The sequence below is a fragment of the Anopheles bellator genome, chromosome 2, assembly GCF_943735745.2.
Source record: "Anopheles bellator chromosome 2, idAnoBellAS_SP24_06.2, whole genome shotgun sequence".
Classification (NCBI taxonomy): Eukaryota; Metazoa; Arthropoda; class Insecta; order Diptera; family Culicidae; genus Anopheles; species Anopheles bellator.
The window spans coordinates 4,786,183-4,800,891 of record NC_071286.1 but is presented as its reverse complement, the minus strand read 5'-3'; the positions used below and the strand labels follow the sequence as shown (position 1 = coordinate 4,800,891).

General features: G+C 47.2%; 3 protein-coding genes and 2 non-coding genes across 5 annotated transcripts; 2 read left to right on the top strand and 3 right to left on the bottom strand.

Annotated features, from left to right (window-relative positions):
• Nucleotides 1-3,679: 3,679 nt before the first annotated feature.
• On the bottom strand, nucleotides 3,680-4,836 carry LOC131212215 (large ribosomal subunit protein eL33). The gene is made up of 3 exons (XM_058205990.1): nucleotides 4,773-4,836; nucleotides 3,834-4,366; nucleotides 3,680-3,765 (listed from the first exon to the last, which is right to left on the bottom strand). The coding sequence occupies exons 2-3, from the start codon at nucleotides 4,353-4,355 to the stop codon at nucleotides 3,742-3,744; spliced, it is 546 nt and encodes a 181-aa protein (XP_058061973.1). The 5' UTR covers nucleotides 4,356-4,366; nucleotides 4,773-4,836; the 3' UTR covers nucleotides 3,680-3,741.
• A 590-nt stretch (nucleotides 4,837-5,426) lies between these two features.
• On the bottom strand, nucleotides 5,427-8,277 carry LOC131212213 (dnaJ homolog subfamily C member 3). The gene is made up of 3 exons (XM_058205988.1): nucleotides 8,089-8,277; nucleotides 7,814-7,924; nucleotides 5,427-7,302 (listed from the first exon to the last, which is right to left on the bottom strand). The coding sequence occupies exons 1-3, from the start codon at nucleotides 8,180-8,182 to the stop codon at nucleotides 6,017-6,019; spliced, it is 1,491 nt and encodes a 496-aa protein (XP_058061971.1). The 5' UTR covers nucleotides 8,183-8,277; the 3' UTR covers nucleotides 5,427-6,016.
• A 338-nt stretch (nucleotides 8,278-8,615) lies between these two features.
• LOC131212214 (uncharacterized) lies at nucleotides 8,616-10,306 on the bottom strand. Its single transcript, XM_058205989.1, has 3 exons — nucleotides 9,255-10,306; nucleotides 9,046-9,181; nucleotides 8,616-8,975 (listed from the first exon to the last, which is right to left on the bottom strand). Exons 1-3 carry the CDS (start codon nucleotides 10,141-10,143, stop codon nucleotides 8,708-8,710), a joined length of 1,293 nt encoding a protein of 430 aa, XP_058061972.1. The 5' UTR covers nucleotides 10,144-10,306; the 3' UTR covers nucleotides 8,616-8,707.
• A 1,147-nt stretch (nucleotides 10,307-11,453) lies between these two features.
• Nucleotides 11,454-11,535, top strand: Trnas-gcu (transfer RNA serine (anticodon GCU)). Its single transcript has one exon. It is a non-coding gene; the product is annotated as a tRNA-Ser (tRNA).
• A 658-nt stretch (nucleotides 11,536-12,193) lies between these two features.
• Nucleotides 12,194-12,275, top strand: Trnas-gcu (transfer RNA serine (anticodon GCU)). Its single transcript has one exon. It is a non-coding gene; the product is annotated as a tRNA-Ser (tRNA).
• Nucleotides 12,276-14,709: the final 2,434 nt, after the last annotated feature.

Genomic DNA, 14,709 nt, shown 5'->3' with positions numbered 1-14,709 from the left:
CAGCCTTCTTCAACTTTCTTTGATCCCGTGGCCCACCCCGCGCACTCGGTTCGAGTGCGCCGGATGTCGGCAATAACCCGTTCAGAACCCGCGTGCAGCTATTTTTACCGAACCAAGTGGACACGCGTGCGGGGTGTGGAATTGGAAAATTGTACACGATTATGATGCATTTGCATGCGGCCGATTGTTTTATGAGTGGTGGAGTACCGGACCGGCCACAACACAACACAAAACCGTGACCAACCCCATCGGTAGTGTGCGCGAGAATAATTGTTTCACCGAGCAATGGGAGCCATTTTTTGGGGGGCTTGGGCTTAGCTTTCACCATCGACCCAGCGCGCCGCCGTTGATAATCGACGCCTAAGAATGCTGCAATGTTTGGCGTTTCGACAAATAGCCGAACAATTTGGGTCCATTTGTGTGTTATCTATCGTCTACTTATAGTGATGGCCTGCACCAGAGACAATGCTAATCACTGTTGCTTTCAGTGACGGTGTTTTACATGCAGAGTTGTTGTTGTTGACCCAGTTTATAATGTTAGTTTAATAAACAAAGCAAAACATGTCAACATTGTGGCAGAGTTAACCAGAGACATCAATCAATTTGTTTAAAACATTTTCCAATTTTCACTTCGTCCGCCCTGTATGAGGCTCAGCCGTTCGCGTGAATGACCAAACCACGAAATGGGAGCCTCAGTCGGACATCGAAACAGAAGAAAACAACGAAAACCTTCTTTTAAACGTTTTTGTCTGCTGCGAAAGGAAACTGGCCGAACTGCATCCGCAATGCGCAGGTTAATTTGCACTTTCCACTCGCGCCGCTCACGCCAGTGTCCGGCCCATGCACGCACGCGTTTTGTGAAATGCGAGTGAAAAATAAATTTGTATGGGAACGGTGCGGGGCCGTTCCGTGCCGGAGTTGAGTGAAGCACCAAACCGACCGGCGGATCGTGAGGGAAAAGTTTGCTACGCCGACCCGCCGGATTCGTCCGTCAGTGGTTGCAGGTGATTTGGCTAATCGATTAACAGTCAGGTCCAACACGCACCGTCGTCCGAGCCATGTTCAACATATGCTCCACGCCACCGGTGAAAGATGGAGCACGATCTTAACTGATTAGCCATCCTAAAACAGCGCGCCAGTGGAAGCCACTTAGATGTGCCATCATCTTCGTCAAAGTTGGCACACAGGCCAAATTTCTCCCGGACCGAGCAATGCAGTCGTAAAACACTCGCAACCACTGGCGCGTAATTGATATTCGTTCGCCATTTGGGGAAGTCACGTAAGTGCCATTCCGAGGCGTCTATTATTTCGGCGATGATAATAAACTTGTCACACGCCTCACTAACTCCGGCCGCGGACCGTTCGCGTTGGTTTCCCTTTTATTGGTTTTACCTTTCCGGAGCCCTGCTGGAAAAGGAGCTTGGAGCCATTGCAATGGCGTGACGAAAAATAAAGCCTTGGCATAGCGACAAATCCGGTTGCTAGGTTGCTTCGATCAGTTTAAAGTCGGCTCCACTCTGCGCTCCATAAGAACCGATGTCTTGTGCCGATCCGTCCCCCGACAACTTCTTGAGCACTGCTCTTCATTGCAATCGATAACGGACGGTCGCTTTCAGAGAAAGGAAAATGGAATCGATTTTCTGACGCAACTCCGTCCGACGGGTTGAATGCGCTCGGAGATGAAATCAGACACCAGGACACTCGTACCGATCGATGGACAGTGTCAATTTCCAATTAATTAGCTTCACCGACCCTGTAGCCCGCCGGAGTAGGACACGGACCAGTACACGGACACGTGACATGGGTGATCGATCAAAAGGCGCAACGAAATGCTTGGAATGTACACAAACGCGAATCGAACGCGTGCAATTAAACGTAATAATCTTGGCGAGAATGGCACGCAGAACGTTCGTCCAACCAAGGAACGCAAAATATACGCAAATTAAAACTGACTAATCGCATGCAAAACGGAACTTCTTTCTTTCGGCTCTCCCATTTATTGGTAATGTGGTAGTAGGAACGACAGTACCAACTCAGCCACGATCTCCCAATTACCCATCGTTGTTGTCCGGGCGCGGTCCATTCCAGATCTCCATCAAATCGTTCTCGATTTCTTTCGGAGGAATCAAAAATACCAATTGCTTGCTTTCCGTTTCTTCCGCCACTTCTGAGCATATTTGGAGCTGCGATTCGTTCAGCCAACGACGAACAGACGCGCGCGTCATCCTTCTTTTATGGAGGTCCATCAAGTCGCTTTCGTCGTTCACATTCGCCTTAGGGAATCCGTCCTGAAGTGCTTTTTGGTATGCTCTGCGTTGGGCTTCTAAGTTGATCCGGTAACTCTTCATCAGTTCGGTTCTCTTCCCCTCAAAGTCTTTGAGGGCGGCCCGATTTTCTTGAACATAATCTCTTTCTGCACACCTTATCTCATATTGACGCCAATACTCGATCTGCGACAAGCGTTCGTTCAACTTGTCGCGAAGTCGCTGCTCGCTCTGCGCATATGCCGGATGTGTGCCATTCTTTAAGTCTTCCAATTGGATTTTCAAACTCGCCAGTTCCGCCTGCCAGTCAGTCTCTTCGCCGGCCAGCTCGTCCTCGTCCTTCTCTGGTTTAGAAGCTGACATTTCGCTGCCTACTATCAACACTCAACTTTAAGACTTTTACAAATCAATCAAGCGACTGGTGGTATCAAATCCGATCCAATGTAGCCACAGTCCAGTCCGCAAGTCTTTGCTACTCAGAGTAGCCGTTGGTTAACTACGACGTACTTTGTTAGTCGACAGCTTCCTGAAACGATGTCACACACACTGTTGTCCCAACTTAGAAGGCCACGCATTTCTCTGCACTTTGTTCATCATATGTATTTCTTTTGTTGTTGTACATTGTATTCGTTTCGCCGGCGAACCAACCGCCGCAGACATCTTATAATATGCGTGCCAATTCTTGGCGATATGTGCGCCGTTATTCCAAATCTTTCAAGAACGTGGGGAGTCCCTCACAGATAAGGGGCTAAATATGAGATCCTCTTCCTTTCAGACGCGACTAACAGGATTTCGTCAGTTCTGGACAGAGTCCGTGTTTCAGATTCGTATGTGAGTACTGGAATTATAAAGGTTCTACACAACCCAGAGCTTCGACCGTGTTCGATGTGTTCAACAATTTGTTGTAAAATGAAAGTGTTCTAGGTTCTTCGTAAAGTCCTCTTAGACCGTCCAGAGGGACAGAGGGGGTGTGGTGGAGACAGAGGACCCTTGTGGGATGGAGAGATTGCGTCGACCGGTATCCAGATGTGGTGGACGAAGGCTTTCGACCGCGAGCGGTGGAAAGGTTCCCTGAATCAAGCAAAGACCGTCCGGTAGTTGTAACCGGATAAGTAGTAAGTATTCTAGTTTAGTTAGGTGGTAGGTGCTTTTAGTTTGCCAATGGATTCGGATATTAGTTTCGAATCAAACCGATGCTTGCGGAGCAATACATCTCGGGAGATGATTACAATTTCAGACTACGTGTACCAACTTGATTTTTTTTCGAAACGAATCCTGCAGAGGTGCAGAGGTTGTCATCTCCGGATCATTAACTGCCCACAACACTAACCGTTCGGTAAACGTTTCCGAAATTCACACACTGACCCACCCGCCAAATCCCCGAAATGAAAACCGTCTTTTAGTTATCCAGGAGGTACTCTTATTTTCGCTCTTTTATTGTTGGATTCCGAGTTAAATTTACACACCTCACTTTCATTTAAACACGCGACGGATAAAGCATCTGAAAACAAGGGCGAGAAAACGTGGACATTAGACGGTGGCAAGAGGCTTAACTCGTTTAATACTCACGATTCGAATGCGGTGGCCCATGGCGTGTCCGGGCAGGTTTGTGCGGAATCGAGCGCGTACGCTGCCGCTGTTACCGTGCGAACGGGTAATCTTGCCCCAGATGGCGCGGATGCTAGACTTCTTCACCGCTCCTGGCACGTTGCGCTTCGCCTTGCCACGGTACACGTACACGCAGCGCTTGCCGATGTAAAACAGGACGCTCTTGCGGTTGCGGCAGCCTTCCACCTTCAGCAGTGCATGGTTCTCGTGCTGGTTGCGTAGCCCTCGCTTGTAGCCAGTAAACACAGCCTTCGCCCACAGTCTACCGTAGCCCTTCTTCGTGCGGGGCAGCGCCGGTTTCGGGGTGCGTTCAGCCTTTGGCTTGTGGGTACGGGCGCGGATCGTGGCGACGGTCTCCAACTTCTTCTTGCCCTTGCCGGGGGCTGGTTTAGCTGCAACTGCGGCAGTCTTCTTTTCTGCTGCTGCTTTCTTCGGAGCGGCGGCCTTCTTGGCCGGGGCTGCCTTCTTAGCGGTATCAGCCATTGTTAATCAGGCTGCAAAGAAGAGTGAGGAAAGCGATAATATGATTCGCTCCACGGTGCGAGTGTCGCGGGTTTTGCTGAGGTTATGGAAACTCTATGAAAACAGTCGCTTTCCGCGGTAAAGATAGAACATAAGTTGAGTGTTGAAACTATTCGAAGTATTGCTTAGTTCAAACTTAATTACAAAGCAGGCCGTCGCAACATCTTTCTATAAGCGGTCTCGGGCAACAGAGATCGCCTCGCCGAAGAAACACTGTCAACAATCAGCAGGTTTCGTACGATTTTCCCATTGTAAGATACTCGAAACACTCGAAAACTATGCGCATAATAAGCGCATCCTAGTGACGATAACATTGAGCCAAGTATTTTGGGAAATGCGACAGTTTTCACAGAGATTTTCGTAATTATTTTCCACTACCTTTCACAGAATGTGTCCAGCTAGCGACACGATGCCGGAAAAAGAGAGAGAAACTCGACATTGCTGTCAGTCGCTGTCATCTGACGTTTGCATCTGTTTCCGCTTTTGCCGTGTACTAAAAATCGTATTGTTCTAAATTCTGCGTTCTAAATTTAAAGATTTTCAATTGAGTCATTGAAAATGTTAAATGTTCATAAAAATCATTATTCCCGGAATCTCTAGTTATTAAGTTTAAATCCTTGTGTGGTACAAGTTGCGACTCTGAAATGCATACTTGCAAAACGCACGGAGTCATCAAGCGGCTTAACTAAGATAAGAAGGATAAAGGCGTTTGATGCTAATATTATGAAAACTGTTTCCGAAGCCCAATTAAAACAAAGTTAATCTAATTTAAAAGGAAGCACCAGCATGCTTGAAAGCAAAATTTAAAAACATATATTCAAAGTCAAAGCTACTTAAATACGACTTAAATTACACGTTGCAATATTTGATTGGGTTACCTTTTCTACATTTGGTTCAGCGACCATTCATTGCAAAATTTGGTGGGCAATTTAATGTCTCGTTTCGCAATGTACGATCATCCAAGCGATCGCCTACAATTTTATCATACATGATCCCCGAAAAAAGTTTTCGACCTCCACGTTCAATAGGCTTTTACATTACTTTATTAATTTAAGTTTTAAACAAAGCATAAGTATTATTTACATATTCATTGCGTCTTCTTTCTTCTTCTATCAAACTGTTCAGTCACTAGCTTGTACAGCGTAGCAGAGTGCAAGATTATAAAACAACAACTTTCGTCCTTCTTGGTCGCCTTGAACATCGGCCAATTTCTGTAATCTCTCACATATCCCTTTCCCAGCATCACGTGTCGGACCCTGCCCTGGTATTTGAAGTTTTGCACACTCCCGTTGCGTTATTCAGTGCGCTTATCACGTTCACGTTGTTGGTTCTCTGAGAACAATTAATCGATGATCTCGGAATGGATGCTGAGAAACAGGTTCATCGACAGTGTAAGGAGGACGTAAATTAAAGCTGGCACTCTTGCGTGGCTCAAAAGTCCACCGATTTCTGCTCACGATCCCCATTCTTTTCTGAGCCTGCTGATTGCTTAGTTTTTTAGGTTGGTTTTAGGTCATTGTCCTGTTGCTTGGCAGTCACGAACAGCAGCTACAAGCCAGGATCGAACTGTGGCCGCGAATCGGCCGAAAAGAAGTGTTCCCTGCTGGTACGTGCTCCCCTCCCTACGAGAAGTGGAACTTAAACTGGAACGGTGATCCGTGCTGGAAGTGATGGAAGGGATTACCGCCTCCGAAACCATTCGCTCGGCCCGCTTCCGGATCGAGCGGATCCTGTCCAGCGTCAAACTGTTTCCTTTTCTCCGGATCCGTCAGCACCTCTTTGGCAGCCGCAATGTCGATAAACTTCTTTTCGGCCATTTTCTTTTCGTCACCCTGGAAGTTGTCCGGGTGCCACTTTTGGGCCGCCTTCCGGTACGCCTTGACGATTTCCTGTTTGGTGGCCGTTCGCTTAACGCTCAGAATTTTGTAGTAATCCCGCCGTTCCGCTTGCTTCTGCACCCGTTGCGCGTGCTCGATGCCGTCCTTGGCTCGTTGCAGGTTATCGTTCACTTCCAGCGCTTCCCGATACTGGGCGATCGCTTCGTCGTACATTTCGGAACCGATCAGGGCCTCGGCCCGATCGCACATTACCTCCGGATCGGCGTAGATATCGAGCGCTTCCCGACATCGCGTGACAGCCGTAGAAAACTGTTCATCTTTGACGAGACAACTGCACAGCAACTGTTTGCCATTGTACTTGATCATTGGTACGTCCGGTTCCAGTTTGACAAGCTTCTCAGCGGCTGCAATACAATCACCGTACCGCTGTTCTTCTTGCGCGTGCTGTGCGTCCGCATACACCTTGTCCACCTTTTTAATCTTCTTGTAGAAAGGGAAACAGTCTTTATGTTCGGGGTCCAACCGTAGGCACTCGCGGATCTCCTTCAACGCACCACCGGAATCACCGACGTCGTATAGAATGCGTGACAGCTGATAGTACCCGTCGGTACTATCGTGCGACAAACGGTTCACCGAGCGGAAGTCACTAACGGCGGCCATTCGGTCACCGACTCGTAGATACATTTGCGCCCGAGCTTCCCGTATTTCCACTGACCACGGGCACACTTCCAGCAGCTGGGTTAGCAACGCGATCGCCGTCGTAAAGTCTCCGCGCTCCATCACGTCCAAACACAGTAGCCACTGGTCGCGGGCCGGCACGATCCGACTGAACTGCACGTTGATATCCGGATTATGGGGATCGAAACGTAGTACCACCATCAGATCGGCTTCCGCATTGTCAAAGTCTCCCATCTTGAGGTAGACAGATCCCCGCTGTGCACGTGCCGCGGTAAAGTCCGGCTTCAGCTCGAGAACGCGCGAAAAATCGCTGATGGCGAATTTGGCTTTCCCAAGCGCGAGATAAACCGTGCCGCGCTTAAAGTACGTAAGGTAGTTGTGCGGGTCACCTTCTGCAAGTAAAAAAAGGAACGGGAATTAATACACAGCTTGTATCGATCGATAAGTTGAAAGGTTGTTATTGAAAAAAGTGCCATATCGTGTGTGGTTGCCCACCACCTGCTCATCCGACAAAGGAACTCGGCTATAAACAAGAGCAACATAACTTCGACTCTTATCAAACCCAGCGCTGTGCCGACCACCGTAAGACACGTCACTTGAAACAGATAATGTAAATAACTACGCCACGGGTACGTGTCGGTCAGGTATTGGCGACGAGGCGCGGTGTGCGATAAGCAATCGCACCCAATGACCCTATTGTTTTCATTTGCGCAAATATCAAGTTTGGCAAAATATCGTCTAGCGTTTAAGGACCAAGAGTCTAATTCCAATTCTGTATCCGCCCAGAGGCAACGAACAGAAACAGCTGACTGCTTGCTATTCATGTGAACTCACTCGTACGTGACCATAAGTCAATAAACACTGCATTTTTCTGTCCACAACCTTGCCAGAACACGCACTTACCGACTGCGGCATGATAGTGTGTTAACGCATCCGACAGCTGGCCACGCGCTAGCAAATCTCGACCCATCTCAAGATGCCCCTCGATTTCGGCCTGCGAAGCCGATTCGGCGCCTGGAATGAAAACAATGCAGGAGATTTTAATTTCGTTTTGTCTTTATGCTATCGCAAGGGTGGATTTTATTTACGACGCGTGTCTCATTATTTACGCGGCCCCAAACGGTAAATCTAAGCGTGAGAAGGGGCGACCTCAAGCTCCAAAGGTAATGCCAACTTACCATCGAAGAGTAGATCTAATAATAGGAACAGCAGAACAGACCCTAATCGCCGGCCGTCGGTCAGCTGTGCCATATCGTGAATATTTAATAACATATTTTCACCGTGTGGCTTTTGTGGGACCGTTTCACAACTACGTTTCGTTTTCGGCCGCACAACGGTAAAAACAGAGGCCGACGAGCCGACTTGCCTCGGAACTTTCGGAAACTTTGTTTTCTCGTTCCTCGTTGACAGCTCAGAATGCTGTGTTGATTTCTGATTGGCTGAACCAGTCGCTAGAAAATATTGCTGTTTCAATGTAAGAAAATGTAGCTATTTCAACGCAAGAAATTATTGCCGTTTCAATGTAAGAAAGTATTGGTGTTTCAATGTAAGAAAATATTGCTGTTTCAAAGCAAAAGGAAAAGAATGGAAAACGATAAGTCCCTAGCCGCAACGTGCCAAAATTCAAACTGGAAGTTATAAAACGATAAAATATTGTGCCATTCATCACTTGATTAAAACATTTCTTAGAAATGCTCTGGTCGATATTTATTGAATGCAAACACTGGAGGCATTAGTTTCTGCTATGCAAACCGGGTCAAGGGTAGAAAAATAAATAGGCACTCTCTACGCGGCCGTTTACCAATTGCTCAAACTGTGCGGATCCCGGTTTTCGAGTATCACCTCGTCGATGATTGCTCGTACGTCGCACGAAATGTCCGTGTTGCGCAAATCGAACTGCTGGAGCGTTTTATTTTCGTAAACTCGCTGCAACAAACGTTCCCCCATCGCCGGCCCGAGCCGGTTGGAGGAGATATCTAGCCGCTTAATGGTGTAGTTAAAGCGTATCAACATCAGCAAATGGTCCTCGATCTGCTCGTCAATCGAGCAGCAGCTGAGGTTAAGCCTGGAAAGCACGTATATAAATATATTTAATAACGCGATGGCGTGTGTTTGAGATGACATCATGCACTTACTCTCTCAACGGCATGAACAGCACACCACAGAGAATGATTATAGCTCCTTCGGTGAGAATTGGATTAAGCCGGAGATCCAACCGTTCGATGCGTCGGTGCCGCAGGCGCCATGTCAACTCCTGTACACTTTCCGGGGCTGCAGGACATAACAAAGGTTAACGCCCGTCCCAATCCAGCACCCAGGACACTAGATCCGCGCCAGGACTTACACAGGAAGTTATTGGTCAGCACGACCTCGCGCACATTGGGAAAGGAGTACGGTTTGATCGGCTCACAGAACGCCCGCAGCCCGATGTCTCCGCACCGGCAGTGCGGGAAAGCGATCGTCCGCAGATTCGGACAACCCTTCCCGAGGGCTGCACTGATACGCTTCATCATGGTCGGCTCTAGTTTGCTGCTGTGCAGACGGAACTCGGTCAAATCCCCGCACCGCTCCAGACCCTGGGTCATTAGCTTCACGTCCATCTCGGTGATGGTCGCACAGCCGAGGAAAAAGTTGTGCCCCACATCTTTCACATCGTATGTCAAGCTAATGCGCTGAAGTTTCCGCAAGCTACCGAGAATCATGTCGAAGGGCACGTGGTCACTGTTGTCCGAGAGTGATGGCTGTAAACGCTCGATGCGTAACTCCTTCACAAATGGGGCGCACAGATCGACAATCTTCTTCACGCTCTCCTGATCGTAGTCCGATGGTTTCAGGTGCTCGATTGTCTCGGCGATGTGCTGCTCAAGGTAGATCCGTATCCAGGGTTTCGTGCCCACCTCGATCGGCACGAAATTGCGCCACCGGTGCTGAAAGGCTCGCTTCCAGAACGCATCGCTCCGGACCCGGGCGCAAAGGTTTTCGAGCGGAAAGTTCAGATCTAGCAGATCGAGCAGATATTGGCGATCTTCGCAGAGTGGTAGCTCGCGGAAGTAAGGCACCGTTGTCCAGCTGTCGGCGATCGCCTTCAGGCACAGGATCTTGAGTGGTTCCGGTACGTTCAGGTCCCAGTCCAGGTTGATGGCGTCGAGTAGGCGGCTTTTGTCACGATTCAAATGCCTCGCGCACATATACGCCCGATAAGTGTTAAGGTCGAGCGTGTTCGGGTACTTCATGTTCAGGTTTTGAAACCGAAATTACTATACAGGACAAGCAAGGAAAACTATCGCCGGTTGCAGGTTGCTAGAGAACAGCAACAGTCCGCGGCGCGTTTGATCGATACGGCGGCCAAACAACTCTTTCGAACCCACTCGTGTCTACCACTTGTTGCACCGGAAGTGTTCAGCAATCCGACGTCCGCTTCCTTCGGCGTCAAAACACAAACTACACTGGCGAACGCCAGTGGGCCGTTGAAATGTTCTGCGAATTTCCTGCCTGCGAAATTCCGTCCCCTGGCGTGGAAATTCAGCCAGCCGCGGTGACGGTCGGTTTGCTTCGTTTTTCCGCTGTATTGTGTGTTTTCGGTAACGCTGCCAACTGGGGGAAGGAAAGCGCGCGCAAGTAAGGAAGCGTCGGGTCTTGAGTTTTCCATCCAATCACGGCAACAACAGGCGCCGTGACACGAGCGACATAAAAACACCAGCTGTCTGGTGGTGAGGCGGTCATAGGCAAGCGGCAAGGATCATTTCGTGCTGCAACGCTTTTCTCGCCCACCCATGTCTTGCTGCAGGCCTTCAACGACTTAGCAGAGGTCGTAATAACCATAAGATACCCGCAGCTCTCAATGGTGAAATTAATCTCAAATAGTTGAAAGGTTGTCTTTCCTTTCGTTTTCCCCTGAAACGATCAGCCCAACAGTCCCTCCGAATATCCGGCTCAAACCTGAACTGGGCCAGAGAGATAAGGTCAGACCCTGTGTCGCGTGCAATTGGCTAAAATTAAATGCCTTTTCCGCAGCATATTGGCGTGTGTGTTTAAGTTTTCCCTCGCCAAACTAACTTGGGAGACGACGACGCCGTGGAAATCCTCTTGAAATTATGACGTTCGCAAGTCAAACGTCCGGTCAACGGGTCGGTTAACGGTCGGCGTGGGATTAAGAATTGCCAAGAAAACATCTGCGCCGAGGTCCGTTTTTTTCTTCGTCTGTTATTATTGAGATCGAAAAGCAGACGGTAAGTCAGTCCCGCGTTTGTGACCGACAATCTGCGCTGTTCTTTTGGGCCTTATTTACACAGCGCTTTTCCGCGCGGCAGATAGGCAAATCCGACGGAACGTTAGTCAACAAACCGACAAATTCGTAGCATGTTTATTTATGTACCCTTTTTTTAAAGCAAACCACACGTGAACGAATTTCAAGGTTAGTTAAACTGTTTAATGGAACGATTCTCTGCGTATTGCGCGATTTTTAACAACCCTAGACAGCACCATAGTTGCTGTTGTACGTTCAATTGGCTCTTAATGGCACGTTGGTTGACCTTCGCCGTCAGACGAGGTGGCCGAGAGGTTAAGGCGTTGGACTGCTAATCCAATGTGCTCTGCACGCGTGGGTTCGAATCCCATCCTCGTCGTTAAAAGTCATTTTTTTACAGTATTTATGGTAAGTGATAGTGATATCATTATTTTCATGATAATTTGCTCTTTTAATACTAAAAGATTCACTCACAGGTTGTATCAAGTTTGTGTGAGTTTAAATATGATTACGATTTGCATAATAATAAATATAATAGGAGGATCAATAATAATACAATATAATAGGTTTATTTATAATACTAGAACGCCTGTATCACACATAACATGTTTTAATTAAAACACATGCCAAGAAAACAAAAGCGTTGAAAGTCCGTAGATTTTTCCTAAACCAAAATGTGTCCGTCTGTCTAATACAAATTCCCCATAGTGCATTATTCTCTCTCGATGGTTCTCTCCCTTGTCATGTCCATCGGAAAAGGATTGTAATGTGAAACACATTGATTGAATTTTTCTTTCAATCGGATTGCCTGGAAAACTCTTATTAAAAATAACCAGCCAACGACGTAATATGTGTGCGGGCAAGGAGTGAGTCATCGGCAACGAAGGCAAAATTGAGTTTTGAGTCTAGATCTCACAGTAATCATTATAATGCGAAGAATTTTAATTGTAAAATGCGTTCCTCATCCGCATTAGAAAACTTATTAACTTTTAAGACCGCTTGGTATATGTTAAGTTTTAAGGAACCTCGGCCGACATGACGAGGTGGCCGAGAGGTTAAGGCGTTGGACTGCTAATCCAATGTGCTCTGCACGCGTGGGTTCGAATCCCATCCTCGTCGCAAGCAGTTTTTTCTTTTTTACTCTTCCAGAACTCAATGAAAACACCATTTATCCAACTATTGGGGTTCACAAAATAGAGATTAAACAAAAAATTTACTATACCAACAACAAACGGACTGATGAGATCCGGGATGTCCGGGATTCATTCGAGGTTTACATAAGAAGCAGCCCATAAAAATGAACCAACAAGCGTTAGACTTCGTGGTATAATCACATATTTTAATATATGTATATATATATATTTATTTCTTGTTATATAATATTTTTGGTATTTATATTCATATATTCATTCTTTCTCGTTTTTTTGTTTGCTTCCTCGCTTCGAATGAATTATCTCTTTGTATTCGCCGCGGTTTGTTTTTGTAGTTTCCTCCTTTGTAAACGTTTCTCTAGTTCTTTCGCTCTTTTCTTCTTTCGCTTGCGTTTCCCTGCGGCCCGCAGGCGTAATCTTGGGTTTTGCTCGCGCGTACGCACTCCGCGGCTTAAGAAGATCTTGCGCGTATCGCGATTTGCCTTTTTCTGTTTGTATTACTCCATAAAAGTGGGGTTATCTTTATCAGGCGTTTTGTTTGTGTGTGTGTTTTTTTTTCGAATACGGCCGCCTACAATGGACAAGATACTGCACCCCCTTGGACGCCCGACGGAACTGGTCACCTTGGACGCTCATGCTCAAAAGGGGGTCTCTGATCTTACTTTGTTGCTGTGTTTGACTAAATATCAGCGCCGAGTGTTGTTGGTGGTTTTTCACCACCATTTTGCGATGGCTCCAGTGCCGATTATGCTACGAAGCACACCCGCCGCATGAGGTTGGTTCGTCTTAATCTTAGTTTTGGTTTCTTTTCATCCCTTATCGGCGTTTTTCATGGGCATCCTTTCGCCGTCGTACCAAATGTTTCGGCCCTATTCGGCTAGTGTGCTGTGCCAATATGTCCTGTCTCGGTGATGTGCTGCGCCGTGGCAAATTTGATTCCTGCTTTGGCGTAGTACGTCCCGGCCCGCATCATTAGCATCATTCATTAGAAGTTAGCGATGATTCCTGGTTTTATTGTTATCACACACCACGTTGTTCACTAGTTTTGATATTTCAGCAGCGCAAACGTAGGAGAAGAAGAAACTGGGACGCCCCTCACACGACGGCCCCGAAACGAGAGCCCCGAATTGCCCCGGCACACGCAGGATGATTTACTGTTTTGTACTGTTGTTCCGCTTCCGGTTGAACCGAGCAAACGAACGCACCCGAATGTAATGACTGGTGATCGATACTCACATCCTGAAGTCCCGAAGGTCCAAAGGAAGGGCCGCACAGTAATGTGAAGCCTTTCTGGTTGCAAAAGAACTAGTCCAATACTAATATGGTTGGCGCTCCTTTAGCGCACCTCGAGGGCGACGATCGCCTGTGCTGAGCATATCGTTAGACTGTTGTTTGTGTGTGGTGATCGTCGATCCACTAAAGTTAGATCATATGTGTTCGTTTGGGTAGTGCAACTATTATTACACCTTTTTCGCACACTTATGCTTAAGCAGACACCCACATTCACACAGACGCACATACACTTATAGGAAAGGGACACAGTAAAGGGAACGGACCGGCGGGGAACACTCACACGCTTTCCGTCCGCAGGGCAAGGATTCACAGGGATAAGTCGTGTAAGCAGATTTATCGTCACTCTCGAAGGCGCTTCGGGCCAGTGCGAACCACCCGTTCGTCTCCGTAATAGTGTGTCGCCGTTACAAAGGACACGGAAAAAGAAAGGGTTGGTGGTGGTTTTTGGTGGTACACGGTGGGACAATTTGGTTTATCATGATTCTACGTTTACGTTTTGTTTTTGTTTTTCTATGCGTTTGCTTTTCGAGTAACAGCTAACGATATGCCTACCGCAACACGCGAAAATCGCTCCGGGAGAGCTTGAACCGGAACTTCCATTGACCATTCTCGAGAGTTTTGTAACAAGGTTTGAGGTTAAAAATGGTCTCATGACACCAAACAATACGCAACGAAAACACAATGCAGTTTCTGTGAGGGGCATTTCATTTTGGCGCAAAATGTGTGCGTTTTCTTCTTCTGCTATCTGTCTGGCTGGTGTTTACGAGACGTATTGTTTTACATTTTGGTTTCCTTCCAAACAACTTCGGTGCCTTCGCTTGGTAGCGATTTATAAATTAAATTTACTCAATCGGATTTTGGGTCGTCCCAGAATACACCGACAGACGCGTCCTATACGATTGCGACCTACAATATGGAGTCTTTGACCGTCCTAAAAACCACTGTCCGCTCCTTCGGTTCTCTTTCGGTTTGATACAGTGCTGGTGGCTGCGTGACGCATACGCACTTTAGTCGTTATAAATTTCTAAATTTGTTTCTCACTTTTACTTTTCTTATATCCATATATATATATATATATATTTGTATATATATATGTGTTCATCAGAATA